The sequence below is a fragment of the Aphidius gifuensis genome, linkage group LG2 (assembly GCF_014905175.1).
Source record: "Aphidius gifuensis isolate YNYX2018 linkage group LG2, ASM1490517v1, whole genome shotgun sequence".
NCBI classification, from domain to species: Eukaryota; Metazoa; Arthropoda; class Insecta; order Hymenoptera; family Braconidae; genus Aphidius; species Aphidius gifuensis.
The window spans coordinates 28,627,050-28,644,532 of NC_057789.1; the positions used below are offsets into that span (position 1 = coordinate 28,627,050).

Sequence of the window (17,483 nt, forward strand, 5' to 3'; positions counted from 1 at the left end):
TAAATTTTAATTTATAATTTTCTATTTAATATTTAAAAATAAAATGATAGTTATTTTTTTTGAATGAAAATTTATTTTGTTTTTATTTTAATAATATTTTTGAAATATTATATTTTCTTGATAAGTTAAAATAAACAAAACAATAACATAGTCATTGGGAAAACTTGAAAAATTATTTTCTAAAATTTTAAGAATAAAATATTGAAATTTATTTTATCAGTTTGTAAAGTTTTATTGGAACCACAAGGTACGTTGATAAAATTAATAATCAAATGTTAAATAATTACAATATTTTAGATGAAATTAATAGTTTAAATAAATAACAAGTATTTTTATTTTAAAAAGGTCAAGAATTAATTGTTAAATGGCGAATTCTGATGATGATATTGAGAGTGAAGAATATATTCGGAGTTCACTATGTACAAGATCACCAAAGCCACCAAGTGTCGTTATTCATCATGATTTACAAAGTGATCAAATGAACAATTCACCAGGACAATCTACTCAACAAAATCAGGATCAAAATTATCATCAAGCTCCCAGTCAACAAGTTTATACAGTTAATCAATCACAAAATAATCAAGCCAGCTCAATAAATCATGCTGTACCCAATCAGATTCAACAAGTAAAATTGCCAATGAGCTCTGATGATAATATTAATAGTGAAGGATATATTCGGAGTACATTATGTACAAGATCACCAAAGCCAAGTGTTGTTATTCATCATGGACCACAAAGTGATCAAATGAGCAATTTACCAGGACAATCTACTCAACAAAGTCAGGATCAAAATTATCATCAAGCTCCCAGTCAGCAAGTTTATACAGCTGATCACACACAAAATAATCAAGTCAACATATTAAATCACGTGGTGCCCAATCAAATTCAACAAGTAGAATTACCAATAAGCTTTGATGATAATATTCGAAGTTCATTATGTACAAGATCACCTAAGCCAAGTGTTGTTATTCATCATAGACCACCAAGTGATCAAATAAAAACTTTACCAGAAAATTCTACTCAACAAAATCAAAATCATCATCAAGCTCATAATCAACAAGTTTATACAGCTAATCAACCACAAAATAATCAAGCCAGCATATTAAATTACGTGGTACCCAATCAAATTCAACAAGTAGAATTACCAATGAGCTCTAATGATAATATTAATAGTGAAGGATATATTCGGAGTACATTATGTACAAGATCACCTAAGCCAAGTGTTGTTATTCATCATGGACCACAAAGTGATCAAATGAACAATTTACCAGGACAATCTACTCAACAAAGTCAGGATCAAAATTATTATCAAGCTCCCAGTCAACAAGTTTATACAGCTGATCACACACAAAATAATCAAGCCAACATATTAAATTACGTGGTACCCAATCAAATTCAACAAGTAGAATTACCAATAAGCTTTGATGATAATATTCGAAGTTCATTATGTACAAGATCACCTAAGCCAAGTGTTGTTATTCATCATAGACCACAAAGTGGTCAAATGAACAATTTACCAGGACAATCTACTCAACAATGTCAGGATCATAGTCAACAAGTTTATGCAGTTGATCAATTACAAAATAATCAAGCCAACATGATGAGTCAAGTAGAACAGAATCAAAATCAACAAATAATATTTCCAATAAATTCTGATTATGGACAATTTAATTCATCAAGCAATCATGTTGTTGTACCACCTGGTACTGCTCTACTACAACAAACAAATTCAAATTCATCAGCAAGTAATTATCACCTTCAATTTGATAGTTATAATTTACCATCTACTTCTCAACAATTTATAGCTAGTGATTTGTCAATAAGTGATCTCTACAAGCAATTTGATGTTGATAATTTAGACGAGCCAATTCCACCACCAACAGATTATCAACAAACAAAAAAATAAAATAAGTATAAAAAATTAATGACTAAATAAAAATTCGATACTCAATTAACAATAATTAATAATAAATAAATAAATAAAATAACACAATAATTTATTTGTTTTTCTGTTTTCATTTCTAAAAACATTTTTATTTTTATGATTCTTTTGGATTATTATTATTTATTTATTTTTTTTACATGATAAAGTGTGTGTTTAACATCAGGAAATTTAATTTCACATGACAAAATAATTATTTGGATTTAAAAAAAAAAAAAAAAATAGAGACTGTTGTTGTGGGACTATTATTGTTGTCAATTTTAATTGATAAATTTACTTTTTGTTGTGATTAAATTTAAGAATGATCACAACATCTTCCAGTATGTGTATGTTGTGATGTATTAGCATCACTTGTTATACTTTTTTTAACTGGTTTTCTTTCTTTAAGAAAATTACCTAGATCACGTTTCATAGCATATGCATCTTCACCATCAGCATAATATTTTGGTTCAATTTCAGATACTTCAAAACCTAAACTACTTGTATATAAATTTAATGCAGCACGATTACTACGACGTACATGTAATGATACATAATTTGCTTCAAAACATTGTACCATTGCTCTTGATGCTTGATTCATTAATTTTTGTGCAATACCAAGTCTACGATGTGAACGTTTAACAGCAAGACTTGTTATATGTCCATGTGGATTTTCTTCACAATCTTCTTCCATTTTAGCCAAAACATATCCAACAATTCTACCTTTTTCATCTTCAGCAACATAACTTAATTGTGGCCATGATAATGCATGATAAAGATAATATTTCATTTGATAATTTTCAGGCAAACATTGAAGATTACAATGTTGAATGTTTAATAAATCATTTGTTGTTGCACAACGTATATTTATCGCCATTTTTATATCGAAATTTATTCAACAAAATGATAAATTATCTTATTTAATTATAATGATAGATTAAATATATGAATTTTTAATCTTTTCTTATTTTTTTAATTTTTGATCTACCGTTTTTTAAATCATTAACTGATGATGATTCGCTCATGCCACCAAGAAGTTCACGAACAAATCTAAATCTCGACAAGAAAAATTTCCAAACTAAAAACCATCCTGTAATTTAAAAACGGTACTCTATTAATATTCAAATTATTATTAATTAATAATACAATAATTGCTTGATTAACATTGATAATAAATTATTAATTAAACATACCCAGCAAGACGAGGACAATCACAATAACAAGACTGGAGACAAAAGAAAAAGCAGCAAGTGCAATTTCTTGCATTATTATTTATTTAATTAAATTATGTCAATTAAATTATAAACTTAATGTTTGTTAATATTTTTTTATATGTAAAATAATGATTAATTTTTTTTGATAAATTAACAATAAATTAATTTTGCATAAGCACTTTAAATGACCACGTCACCAGGTAAAGTTAAAAAAACAAAAAATATTGAATTAATTTTTCCTACAATGCTTTCACTACGTCTCATCCTATCGAGACACGTTAATCGCCATTTTGAAAATTAATTCATCTATTTATCGAATATTTATTATTATTAAAAAAAAAAAAAATTCCATCATCTTGAGGTTATGTTTTTTATGTCTCCAGTCTCGCATGATTTTTTATCTCATTTTATTTATAAATATTTTTGGAGTAATTAATAATTTATTATCAGGGAAATTATTATTTATACTTACAGATGATTATTTTATATTGTGTTTAATTGAGAAATAGTAATTATTATTGTTTACAAAGTTTATTTAAATGATGATTCAAGTGGTGAGATTATCTGATTATTATTTTTTTAAGGTAAAGATTCTGTACGTGAATGTGTGTGAGATGTTTTTTATTGTGTGTGGGTTTTGATGTAGTTGGTAAAAATTTAAATAGATTTCGCGACAATCGTTGGGCGCGTATTTTTTAAATATAGAAAAATTATTAAATTAAAAAAGAACAAGTGTTTTAAATTTTATATATTGACATTTTATTGGGGGCTTTGGAAATTAACTTTAGAATTTTTATTTTAATGTAAATTGAATTTCAGTGATGCCAATAATTTTGAAAATCATTTTTGGAATTTAAAAATCATTATTTTAATTGGTAGTAAATGATAATGAGTTTATATACTTTGATAAATCAAATGGATAATTTTTTTAAGGCGATGTAATCCCCAGATGATTCATCAAACTTGTTGTTTGTCCTACATCTTTTAATAAATTTCATGATGGATTATCAGGTTGATTTAAAATTATTTCAGTTCTTAAATTTAAAAATTAACAGACAAGAAATTTAATTTTGTTTTTTTTTTTTACATATTTTTTATTTGTAAAATATGAAACTGATCAACATTTTTCAAATTTTGACATTTAAAAAAAAAAAAAAATTACATTAATATCATTTATAATATTATTTATTTTCACCATTTAAAAAAAAAAAAAAAAAATCAAAATTTAAGCCTAATTTGCCTCAATGAAAATATAAAAGATTCTTATTATACGTTTTTTTTTTTTTTTTCTGCTTTTTATTTTTAAAAAATCAGCAGCTCTGGGCTTATGCTACTGGCATAAGACGAGTTGTACGAATTGACTGCATATCTATGAAAGAAAAAAATATTAATTATTGTTAAAATTTAATTTATTATTCAAAAAAAAAAGGTATATAAATAATTAACTCACATTGATTTCTTTCTTGATCATGTTGAACAGGTACAACACGAGCTTGAATTTGTTGTGGAATTTGTTGCATTATTTGCTGATTATTTTGTTGAATTGGTTGTGGTTGATTTTGTTGTGATACTTGTTGTTGAACAATTGGTTCTTCAGCATGTGATTGTTCTTGTTCATCTTGATGTTCTTTATTATTATCATCATTTTCAACTGTACCCATAACACGTGCTCTAACTTCCATTGGTATTTCCATTGATTCAATTGGTCTTATATTCATTGGTACTGGAAATGCTAATCCTTCAACAATTTGATGTATAAATGTTTTAATATCAGCTGGTAATTTTTTTTCTTCATCATCATTGCTATTATTTTGTTCATCAGCTGTTGCTGGTGCTGGTGTTGCTGGTGGTGTTGTTGGTTTAATTGATTCTTGTTGTTCTTCAGAATCATCTTGACGACGACCTTCAATATTACCATGTTCAAGAACATTACGTATTTCAATTGGTAACATTAATGAGTCTAATGATATTGTACGTGTTTCAGGAAATGGTTTAAATTCTTCAACTTGTTCACGTCTTGCACCTTCTGGTACCATTGGTCTTGGCTCACCACCATTACCTTGTTGAAATATATTTTTTAATTCACTTGGTATTGATTGTATAAGACGTCTTATTTGTATTCCTTGAAATGGAAATAATGATTGTCTTTCTGAGCTATCATCTGTTTGTGGTAATCTTGATTCAATTTGTGCACGTATAACCATTGGTGTCATCATACGTGGTACTTGTACATCTTGTGAATTTTCTTGTGGTAATTCTTGTGATTCTGATGGTGGTGGTGGTGGATGCATCATTCCTTGGACTTGTTGTTCTTGTGCATAAGCTTGTTGCTGTTGTTGTTGCTGTTGTTGTTGTTGTTGTTGTTGGAATGCTTGTTGTTTTTGATGTTCTTGATATGCTTGTTGTTGTTTAGCTTGTTGATAAACTTGATCCATATCCATTGGTGGTCTCATTCCACGTATCATTTCAATTGGCATACGACGAAGTTCAATTGGAATTGGTCTCATACCTCCCATCTTTAATTTAATAATAATATATATATTTAATTTATTATTTTAAATAAAATTTATAATATAAATTATAATAACTTACTGGATGTTGATTAAATGGTCCTTGGCTTCTCATACGTTGTTCCATCATTTGTGGAATATTTTGTAATACTTGTGATGCCATGTCATTAACAATACCACGTGAATTAATAAAATTATGACGATGATTATTATCACCAATTGGATATTGATTATGTGTTTGATATCTGTGATAATCATGATCTTGTTGTTGCATTGGCATATGCATTGAACCAAGTGGTACAATAATTGGTGTTAACATTTCTTGTTCTTGTTGTCTATATTAAAATTAAATTAATTATATTATTAATCATAATTAATTAACAAATACATTTTACTTTAATTTAAAATATACATACTCTTGACGACGTGGTTCATTTGATTCACAAATAATTGATACACGTTCACCATTACGTTTTTTTGATTGTTCTTTATCATCAGATCTACGACGTTCAACAACACATGATACAAGATTTTTTGCTTGCTGCATAAGTGTCTAAATATTAAAAAAGAAAAAAAAAGAAATGTATTTTAAAAACTTTCACTTATTAATTATTAAAATTAATAGATGAAAAATAATAATAGTACTTACACCAGCAAGATCATCAAGATCAAGTTGTAGGGGTAATTTAATATGAATTGGTGTGTATTCTGGTTCATCATAGTCATCATCGTTCTCATTCTCATCACCACTTTCATTGTCAGTTTTTGAATTATCATCATCATCATCTTTATGAATTTTAATATCTTTTGTATCTGGCTGTTGATCTTTTGTTGGCTCGATAACATCTAGACTCTGAAGACTATCTCTAGCCTCTGGCTGAGTCTGTTAAATATTAAATAAATTTTTTTAAATAATCAATTGTATATAATTGCTAAACTTCCGTTTATTTTTTTTTAAATAGAAAACTTGTAATTTTACATTAAAATTAATATCAGCTTTTTAAATTAATCACAAGATACAACACTCGCTTGAATTTCATTTCATATTAGTTTTTTTTTTTTTTTATAAACGTTTCATCAGTTTTCACTTTCACTACGTCAAACATCAACAACTTGGAATAATAATATTTAAAAAAAATGCAATAAAAAATATAAATAAATACGTGCATTGAATTGATACGAAATAAAAAAAATAAAAATTTATAATAACTTGTACTATATTTATAAATTACATAAAAAAAAAAAAAGATTTATTTACAAATTCAATTTACGAAATATAAAAATTACAATGCAAAATTCAATGTCATTATTTAAATGTATTTATTTTTATTGTTGTTTTTAATTTTTAATATTTTTTTATTGCCTCAATGCATCATGGTGACTGGTACATTCTGTCAACTTTCTAACTTCTCACTTGAATTGATAAAAACTCGAAGAAAAAAAGATTTTTTTTTATGCAAAAAAAATATGAAAATAAAATATTTAAATATAAAATTTATAATAAATAAATGTCAATTAAAATTATACACGTTTTTTAATAAAAGAATATATTTTTTTTTTGATGAGCAATGAGGAAAATTATTAGTGATGCGATAAACTCGCGTGAAAGTTTGTTATTTCAGTTGGAAATAAAAATAAATATAAAATCATCCAAGTGTTAATTTAATTTAAAAAAAAAAAAAAAATTCAATTAAAATTTAATTAAATCTTAATCAATTGATGGAAAAAAAATTTTTATATTTTAATAATTTATCGATTAATAAATATAAATCTAGATTGAGTGAAAAAAAAAAAAAAAAAGAATTAAAAAAGTAATAAAAAAAGGGGGCAAAAACGAAACGAGATTAGTTGACAATATTGTGATATTATTGTTCAGCGACAATACAGTTAATCGACAAAGAGAAAATCTTAAAATATCGTACATTCACCTCATGGCAACACCGACATCGGCAACCCACTTTCCGTTGTGGTTTTTGTACGTGTTATTTCGTTTCACCACAAGCGAAAATCAAGTCATCGCCAAGCGTATTTGAAGATCTCACTCAATCTTTTTCGTGCAATATTTTTCTATTTTTTATTATATACTCAATCGAGTTAATAAGATAGATCAACTTTCCAGATATTTTTTTATTTGCGTAAATTATATTCTAGCATGATTCATAGTTGAATAAAAATAAAAAAAAAAAAAATACATAATAATATCTGTGAGAAATATAGATAAACATGAAGACGACTATTCATGTGCAATTCACGTTTCCTGATTTGTTACGTGTTTATAGAAAGTAAACACATTTATTGGTGACAAAAAATTAAATAGAAAAAAAAAAAAATCATCACCAAAGTTTCATTGAAAATTTACAAGCTAAGCGTTTATGTCGTCGATGATTAATTTATTACCAAAAAGAGAAATTTAAAAGAAAAAAAAACACATCATAATAGTTGAAAAAAAAAAAAAAAAAATTATAATTAAATTATCTAACTAGTATTTATATTTTTTTTCTCTATAAATTAATAACAAATTGAATTTCTCTAAATAAAGAAAAAAAAAAAAAAAATTAATTACAGAATTTTTAATGTAACTTTCCATCAAGGATAATTATGATTACTTGGTCGTTGACAAAAAGTAAATAATAAAAATTATTAACAGAACGAAAAAATGAGGATAATAGCCATTGAGTTTCTTTTATTAATATTAAAGTTGTTTGCCTTGGATTAAAATAGCTTTAAATTGTCACGAAAAAATAGCTGAAATATTGCTAATGTTGATGATGATTTAATGCAGGTAAATAAAACCAAGTGTATATGAGAATTTCTTGGAGGTTGTACTATGCAAATTTACATCTGTGTGGTATATTAGTGTCATGGTTTTTTGTTTGTTTATTATTATTGTTGAAAAAAAAAATTGTAAAAGGAAATATAAAAGAATAAAATTTATGTAATTAATTTATTAACCTGGATCAGGGCCTCTGGTTGTAATTTCTTGAACATTTCATGTTGAACTTGCATTGAAGCAATTGCTTCTGGTGTGCATGATGATCTTGCTTGGATCCAAGCACCAGCAAAAATAAAACCTCCAATGATAAATGATACAGCAATTAGTGTTATTGCTATTATTTTTGTTATTTGAACAGCAGTACTTTTCATTGAAGGTCGGTATGCCTGTTTAAAAAAAAACTATTTATTATTAATAATATCCTTAAGTATAACTTTCATATTTTAATAAACAAATAATTTATTTAAATTAATTTTTAAATTGTAATTTAATTATTGAAATACCAGTTTGTTTAAATTTCTGTGGATTTTTTTTTTTTTTTTTTGCTTTTTAATGTAAAATAATAGACAAAAAAATTGGAGCTTTTTTGAAAATAATTTAATTATTAATGGATATTTAATTTAAAGATAAAGATTGATGTGTTTTAGAGGAAAATATATTTTTTTTTTTCTTTTTTCTGTAATTTATTTCAAATTTATCTATACATCTGTTGTATAATTTTTTTGTTATTTTTATTTGTAGATAATTATTATGCTGATGAATATAGTGCCTGTTCATATTTACAGTTAATAGTGTCATTTTAATAAAGTCAATACAACACTATATCCTATGTATACGTGATTGTTTAAACATATGTATTCGAGCTAAAATCACACGACAAAGCCAACAATATTTATTTTATTTTTTACATACACACATTCGTACCAGCTTTACGCTTGGTACCCAACCAAGTCGAGGTCTTTTGTCATCATTCATTATATTTTTTTTTTTTCCATCAAATTATAAAAACCTTCATAACACCTTAACAAAAAAAAAAAACTAAATCCTCAATGAATAATAAAAATTATAAAAAAAATAAGCACTAATAAAATAAAATTATCAAAATGAAAGTCGAAAATTTTCCATACATATTTTTCTTCTATATATAATTCAAAATAAAAAGCAAAAAGTATTTATTATTTCCATGTTAAACTACTGTAAATTTAATAACATTTTATAAACATTATAAATTTTTTTTTTAAACAGCAAATAATAATTTTTAAATTACAATAGAAAAAAAAAAAAATTAAAATAGCGGTTCTATCTTCATGTTCCCACAACATTTGTATACAAAATAAAAAATAAAAAAAATTAAATCTTCAAATGAAATTTCCAGTTTTATTTCACTATGTACCGTAACTGTATTTATTTATTTTTTTATCTAAGCAATAAATAAAATAAATCAATAAATAAAATCAAATAGAAAAAGAAAAGAAAAAAAGAAAAATTAAATTAAACCCAACGGTTAAAATAATTTAAATAAAAATATAAAATATTGAAAAATTTTGATAAATATTGGTTAAATGTTTAAATGAACCTGGTGCATGGAAACATTGTGATTCAAGATGAGGATGATAGCTAGAAGATAGTTGATGTAGCAAAATGGGTGAGGCTTGCACGCGATATTTCAAATGACCTCGATGTTGGATGTTCACGATGGGTTTCATTGGTGAGAGGTGTTTTATTTTTTTTTTTTTTCAAATCAAGAGATAGTAGGCCATATATTCATTTGCTGTATGATGATCATCATCATCATGATGATACACATATTTAATTCTCATTATAAACGACAATAAAGTAAACACTGTTGCCATGCGCAAGTTAATTTTTTTATATTTGTTTATAGATAATCATCTCAATTTAAACAAAATTATCAAATTTACATTTTTTTTTTTTAATACTCATTGTTTCTTGTTTTAAAAAATTCATATAAAAACCAGATATAATTTTTATTTATTATTTTTTTTCTACTACGATTAATCATTTCGAAAAATTAATGAAATTGAGGAATGTTGTTTGGCTTTATGTAAGAGGACCCGTATTTCCTTGTTTAAATTTTTTTTTATATTTTTTTTTTTTTATTTCATCAAAACAGGTATCATTTCATACGCAATATATATTTTTGCCATTTGTTTTTTTTTATTTTTAACTAGCTGGGACACTTGTAAATTGGAGTTAATTGATGAGCAATTTAAAAAAGCATTTAAATTAATTTTTAAAATATAAAATTGTGATATTATATTATTAGGTAATATTTTTGTAGGATGATTTTCATATGGATATATTTAAAAACGGTAAATTTATAATATTATTATTATTATTTTGTTATTGTTAGACAGGTAACTTCAACGCCGGATTAGGAAGATGAGATAAAATCTCGATGTTTTTTCGACCTCTACGATGTATTTTAAATAATTTTTTTAAAAATAACACAAATGCGTCATATTATTTTTTTTACATATTAACATTAAGCAAGGTTAAAATACCATAAAGGATATTTTTATTATCTTAAAAAAAAAAAATATAAGCTACTAAAACTGGATAAACAACTTTTTTTTTTTTTTCTTTTTTTTTCTGCGTAGATTTGAGATTTTAATCTTGATGAATTTTTTTTTTTTTTCAGTTAACAAGTCTTAACTTTGTTTTACGTAATTTTTTTTTTTTATTTTTTAAATTTATAGAAGTTTCTGGAAGTTAATCAATCGTGCATAGAATATAGAAAGTCAAGCGGATGTTGATGGAACAAAGACAACCGAAAGAAAGTTTTGAAAAAAAAAAATACAAAGTAAAATAAATGATAATTATTAATTAGTAATTTAGTAATTAATCTTACCGGTGGTGATTCTGATGAGGAATAAACTTCACTTGGTGCATAATGATGAGATGGTATTTTTTCAGAACCAACAGCAACTGTTGCTAGAGAATCAAGTTGCTCTTTTTCCATTTTCAAACGAAATTGATAAATTAATTTAGAGAAATTAATTATCTACCATAAACAAATGTATAAATATATTAAACAATTAATAAACAATATTTAACACTTTTTTTTTTGTATTTTTAAATTATATTTATTGTTTCTAGTAGTAATTTTTTAAATCGAAATAATGACGCCGATTGCTCGACGATTGAGCTAGCAGTGAATGTCGATTGAGACTCGGGGACTGCTGGCCTGTTTATTTCTCCCCACAATTTTTTCATTTTTTTTATCAATAATGTTTAAGTAGGGGGAAAAAATTAAAAAGTCCCATACTTAAGTATTGGTACAAGTACATGAAAGCAAATATTTTTCGTACATAAAAAAAAAAGTTTTGTTTGCAAAAAAAAAAAAAATATATTTTATTTTATTTTTCTCATCTTTTTATTATTTTTTAAACACTTTCTATAGTTAAAAAATAATATTAATAATTATCCTCTTTTACTTATTATTATGCTGTTATTATGAAGTTTATATTTTTTTTTTTTTTTTTAAATAATTATCATTTGTTGATGGAAAAAAAAATTATGAAAAATCACATTTGATTTTGGATTTAAAAAAATTTATAAATCTATGTTTTTTTTTTTGTTTAAATAATAATTGTATTATTATAAAAAAATTATAATAAATAAATTTAAAATAAAAATTATTTTTTAAATAAAAAATAACCTTGCTATTGTTTTAAATAATTTTTTTATTCAAAACAACAGGAAAAGTTTTTTATTTATTTTTCGAGATCGTGATATTTATTTATATTATTTTTTTCTTTAAACAAATAATAATAATAATGATATATATTTTTTTAAATGTCTATCAAGTGTATTTTATTTATTATCTTTTAAAATTAATTATGATAATTATAACATTTATTTAATTATTAATTTCATTTTTAAAAAAATGCAAAAATATCATGAGAATTATTTAAATAACTAGCGCATGGGAATTAAATTTCAAGGACAATAAATAATTAATTATCAATGAACAATATTATGTTTGTTTAGCTAAGAAAAATTATAATAAATTAAAAAATTAAACACGATTTTCTGACACATTGACAATCGTAATTAATCAATTGGAAAATAATTTCCATTAGACTTTCTTCTTGATGAATTCTCAGAGAAATTAAAACAAAATATAATTTGAATTGTTTATTACAAAAAAATAATAAAAATCATCAATATTAAATTATTAAATATTAATAATAAAAAAGTAGAAATATATTTTTTCAATTTACAAATAGTAATTTTATTTTATTTTTACATTTTAATTTATTTTCATTGATTAAAATCGTCTAGTGTTAAGTTGATTCTATCCAGAAAATAGTTTATAAATTAATATATTCATAAAAAAAAATATATATTTATTTAAAACAGTTAAATAAATAATTATTAATTTATTTCACGAGCGAAAGTGGTAAAATAAATATACACAAAATCGGAAATGCATTTGTTACTTTCCATTGAATAAAATAATAAATAAACTAATTTTTTTTTCATTTATTTATTTATAAATGACCTAAAATATTGGAACCGCAAAATGACAATGAAAAAAAAAAATAAAACAATAAAATTCTGCCAATCGAAACGTATTAAAAAAAAAAAAAAAAAAAAAATGTAATTAACATTGCGACATTGAAAATATTAAACAAATAATAATTTATTTAAAAAAAAATTTTTATTTTTCTTTATACTTTAGTATAAATAATATAATTAAATTTAAAAAATTTAAATAACTTAATTATTTAAATAATTATTCATAATTAATAGAAAAAAATTATTTAAAATTAAATTTTTTTTCATATTAAATTTTTAATAATAATAATTAATTTTTAAAAAAATTTAATAATATATATTTTTCTCGGTTTATTATAATCTTTAAAAAAAGTAACAAAGAGGAAAAAAAATTTCACCTGTAGTTTAAAAATATCAAAACAAGCTGATAGTTATTTCGATGAAAATAATAGCATGACCTATTCATGTAGGTGGAAATATATTATATTTATGTCGTTCCAGATTGCTGGCTTAAAAATTACATCTCATAATTTACATATACTTGTTTTTTTTTTTTTTTTACACTTAATTTTTTTATTGTAAGATCAACGTAAATGGAAGTCTTGTTGAGACGATATGACCCATCCTCGCTTTCACTTGATATTTTTTTTACTTTTTTCCATTTCATTTATTTATCATTAAAAATATAAAAAATATAATAACTTGACAGACAAAAAACCCTCAAGCAAGCTTTACTATTCTCACGAATATTCCATCAATTTTTTTTTAAATTTTTTTTATACCTATATCGCATAATGGAGTTTGAAATTTTTTTTTTATCTTTATGGTTTATCGCATCGATGAAAAATTTCCTTTTTAATTTTCTTTATTAGCAGTGTAATAAAAATCATTGCAGATATATTTTTATCTCTTAAAAAATATATTATTAAAAAATAAAATAAAAAAATTAATTTACAAATTGTTTTTTCATTTTTAAATAACAATAAATATTTATAATTTTTTTTTTGCTTACTTTGTGACATTGTTTGTATTTTAATAATATTTAATTTCGTAATTTTAACGTCATTATAAAAATGCGTATGTAAAGTTTGTAAATTTTTTTAATTATCAAAATTATAAATAAATTTAACAGCTATTTTTATCATCACAAAATTGAGTGTTAATATTTTTTTGATAATTTATTATTGCAGATTTTATTTATTTTTTTTTTCTTATTTCTTTTGTTGTTTGAATTATTTGCCAATGTATTTTCTATTTCTCAATAATTTTTAAATCACATATCAATTGGACAAATTGTCAATAAAAAAAATAAAATTATATATATATGTAAACAATATTGAACGTGCGCAATCATGTTTATTTCCATCAGGTGAATTAAGTCACGTAAATATGTTGAAAAATTTAATCACACACCCGGAAAAATTTTATGCAAAAACGTGACTACTCAAGTGAGAATTTTCATTTTTAATCTTGTAATATTTTTTTACACATTTATTGTTTATTTATCATGTTATATTCAATCATCAACACTCTATAATTTTAAATATATCTCTATTATTTTATTAAAAAATAATTGATTATAAAATAAATAATATTTTAATAAAAAACATTTTTTTTTTATCACTAAATTATCTTTTTATAAAATTAAATTTTTTATTTATATTTTATAAATTAATTTGTACACGTGTAAAATAAATAACATGATAGATTTTTTTTTTTTTTTAAAGTCAAGAAGATGTTAATATTTCGACATGAAAAATTTAATCTCAAATAAATGTTTATCAAAATTATCATTTACACAATGTTACAATACAAAACTACCAAAACCGGAAATAAAAAATATAAATTTTAATATCACAAGTATAATTATGTAAACATTAAATAAAAAATCATCAAATCTCGTAATTTTAAAGAAAAAAAAAACAATTTTAAATTGACCGATAATAGAGTTTACATTTGCACAATGATATTTTCATTTGAAAAAAATATAAAATGCCATGAAAAATAAAATTTTATCTAGTTTAAAAAAAAGCATTCAAGATGAATTTATTATTAATGATAACAATGTTAATAATTTTCAGTAAGTTATTTAATAAAAAAAAACCAAATTTAAAATAATATTAATTGAATAAATTAACTTGTTACAAAATTAGCTGTTGATGGAAAGAAAAAAAATAAATTAATTGGAGGTAAAAGAGCTCCAATTGGAATGTTTTATAGTCAAGTTTCATTGCGTTGGCAAGAAACACATCTATGTGCTGGAACAATAATATCAACAATGCACATTTTAACAGCAGCAAGTTGTATTATTTTTGAACGTAATACATTCGCATCTAATGTTGAAATTCTAAGTGGTACTGCTGATCAACTTGATGCCTACAATCCTGGCTATTTAAGTGAAGTTTCACTTCTGATAAATCATCCGGATTATGATCCAAGAACACCATGGATCGATGACATCAGGTATTTACTAAATGTAAAATAAAATTAAAAAATTATTAATTATTAATTAATTTACAATTTTAGCATATTAAAATTGGCAAAGCCAATAGTATATTCACGATTTCGATTGAACAGTGATTTACCATATAAACGACACAGTTCAAATATTGTATTTAAAATTTCTGGCTGGGGTGATACCTCTGTTGATCAAAGTAATCAACAAAGTTCAAGATACTTAAAATACAGCCATGCAAAAGTATTAAATTATGATAAATGTATCAAATATTTAAAACAGCTTTTTTTATATTTAACAAATTCACAAAGTTGTGCATGTATGACGGAAAAAAATGAAGGAATTTTAAATGGAGATGGAGGTGGTGGAATTATTGATATGGATGATGTTTATGGTATTATTTCATTACGAATACCATTTGAAAATGACATGTTTATTTTTACACAAGTATGGAAACACGTTGATTGGATTGAAAAAATGATTTTATAATTATCATCAAAATTTAGCTGTATATGTAATTTATCTTATCTAATTTTTAAATTTTATTTGTTCAAAATTTATGATAGTTTTATTGTCAATAAACGATTGTACATGATGAAACAAATTAATTTTTTTGATAATTATTATTTATGGCATGTAGCCCAAAAAATAGTCATAAATTAATCACAAATTATTTTTTTTTAAATCTAATATCAATGTAAAATATTTGTATATTAATAAATTATATGTATATATCAAGAAAAAAAATGATATATAAATTAGCGTGTTGTAAAATTGAAATTTAGTTTATAAAACAACGTATTACAATGATGAAATTATTGTACATGCTGTTGATGATCTACATATTGGGTAAGTAATAATGTTTTGAATAAAATTGTAAATGTAATTAAAATTATTGTGTAGTTGTTGATGGAAGGAAGATGAATAAAGTAACTGGAGGTTTAAGAACTGGTATTGAAAATTATCCAAGTCAAGTATCATTGTACACAGCACGAGGACGTTTGTGTGGTGGAACAATCGTTTCTCCAGCTCATATTTTAACAGCAGCTAATTGTGTGGTACCTGAGCTGGGTAGTACAATAGGAAATATCAAAATTTTAAGTGGTACAAATGATCAACATGATATACAATATGCTGATTATATAAGTGAAGTTGCTTATATTATTTATCATCCAAAATATAATCCACGAGCTACTTGGATCAATGATATATGGTAAAATTAATTTAACACAAAATATATATACATCAAGTTATTTATTTTTAGATGTTTATTTTGTTGATTTGTTAATTTTATTATTTTATTATTTAGCATTTTAAAATTAACAAAAGCAATTGAATACTCAAGCAGTCGTGAGAGTGTTGAGTTGCCGATTTTTTATCATACAAATTCGAGATTCAAAGTCAGTGGCTGGGGAACTGATAAAGCTGGTAAAAAATTTACAAGATTTTTACACTTTATTGATGTAAGAGTGTTATCTTCCGAAACATGTCGAAAACATTTGGAGTCTTTTAGTTTACGTATGAGTAGTTCACAAAGCTGTGCGAATGGTCTTCCACCAACCAACTGGGTTTCAAATGTAAATTATTTTTATTAAAAATTTTTTTAACTTTAAATTAATATGACACTTGAAATTATAACTGTATTTTATTTACAACAGGGTGATGGTGGTGGTGGAATGATTTATCATAATACAGTATATGGTATTGTTTCGATAAGAATACCAAATAAAACAAAGACTTTTGTTTTTACACGTGTATCATACTACAGTGACTGGATCAGATATATGATGAGGACTTATTAAATAACTTTGTATAAAAATTATTTCATTTTCAAATAAAAATAATACTTATTCAACAAAAAATAATTAGTACATTTAATTTATTATTCTGTCATTCAAGAATATTTATATTTGTTTTACAAACTCAAATAATTTATAATTACTTTAAAAAAAAAAAATATATTTATATTCAAAATGTTTATTTACAAGTACCGAAAAAATTTATTCAAGTTAATTTAATTATCATTGAAAAATTTAAAATAACATTTTATAAAAAAAAAAGACTGCCCCCAAATTATAAAAAAATT

The 17,483-nt window shown here is 23.5% G+C and overlaps 3 protein-coding genes across 5 annotated transcripts; 1 reads left to right on the top strand and 2 right to left on the bottom strand.

Annotated features, from left to right (window-relative positions):
• Positions 1-1,995: 1,995 nt before the first annotated feature.
• LOC122850188 (N-alpha-acetyltransferase 11) lies at positions 1,996-3,716 on the bottom strand. 2 transcript variants are annotated; one of them, XM_044149268.1, is made up of 2 exons: positions 3,115-3,445; positions 1,996-3,011 (listed from the first exon to the last, which is right to left on the bottom strand). In XM_044149268.1, exon 2 carries the CDS (start codon positions 2,796-2,798, stop codon positions 2,238-2,240), a length of 561 nt encoding a protein of 186 aa, XP_044005203.1. In that variant the 5' UTR covers positions 2,799-3,011; positions 3,115-3,445; the 3' UTR covers positions 1,996-2,237. The 2 variants fall into 2 exon arrangements, with proteins under 2 accessions (XP_044005203.1, XP_044005202.1); XM_044149267.1 differs by lacking the exon at positions 3,115-3,445 and adding an exon at positions 3,608-3,716 and having other exon boundaries at positions 2,053-3,011.
• Positions 3,717-4,408: 692 nt separating this feature from the next.
• On the bottom strand, positions 4,409-11,632 carry LOC122850094 (transcription factor SPT20 homolog). 2 transcript variants are annotated; one of them, XM_044149107.1, is made up of 7 exons: positions 11,291-11,632; positions 8,598-8,804; positions 6,295-6,528; positions 6,062-6,198; positions 5,728-5,980; positions 4,586-5,651; positions 4,409-4,504 (listed from the first exon to the last, which is right to left on the bottom strand). In XM_044149107.1, the coding sequence occupies exons 1-7, from the start codon at positions 11,399-11,401 to the stop codon at positions 4,461-4,463; spliced, it is 2,052 nt and encodes a 683-aa protein (XP_044005042.1). In that variant the 5' UTR covers positions 11,402-11,632; the 3' UTR covers positions 4,409-4,460. The 2 variants fall into 2 exon arrangements, with proteins under 2 accessions (XP_044005042.1, XP_044005041.1); XM_044149106.1 differs by having other exon boundaries at positions 8,598-8,819; positions 11,291-11,613.
• A 3,476-nt stretch (positions 11,633-15,108) lies between these two features.
• Positions 15,109-15,893, top strand: LOC122850180 (trypsin-4-like). Its single transcript, XM_044149256.1, has 2 exons — positions 15,109-15,405; positions 15,469-15,893. The coding sequence occupies exons 1-2, from the start codon at positions 15,152-15,154 to the stop codon at positions 15,884-15,886; spliced, it is 672 nt and encodes a 223-aa protein (XP_044005191.1). The 5' UTR covers positions 15,109-15,151; the 3' UTR covers positions 15,887-15,893.
• Positions 15,894-17,483: the final 1,590 nt, after the last annotated feature.

Coding starts and splice junctions, on each gene's coding strand:
- LOC122850180 (XM_044149256.1), top strand. CDS start 15,152: ATGTTTTATAGTCAAGTTTCATTGCGTTGGCAAGAAACACATCTATGT. Junction 15,406..15,468: donor CCATGGATCGATGACATCAG/GTATTTACTAAA, acceptor TTACAATTTTAG/CATATTAAAATTGGCAAAGC.
- LOC122850188 (XM_044149268.1), bottom strand. CDS start 2,798: ATGGCGATAAATATACGTTGTGCAACAACAAATGATTTATTAAACATT.
- LOC122850094 (XM_044149106.1), bottom strand. CDS start 11,401: ATGGAAAAAGAGCAACTTGATTCTCTAGCAACAGTTGCTGTTGGTTCT. Junction 8,820..11,290: donor CCTCATCAGAATCACCACCG/GTAAGATTAATT, acceptor AATAATAAATAG/TTTTTTTTTAAACAGGCATA. Junction 5,652..5,727: donor GACCATTTAATCAACATCCA/GTAAGTTATTAT, acceptor ATTAAATTAAAG/ATGGGAGGTATGAGACCAAT.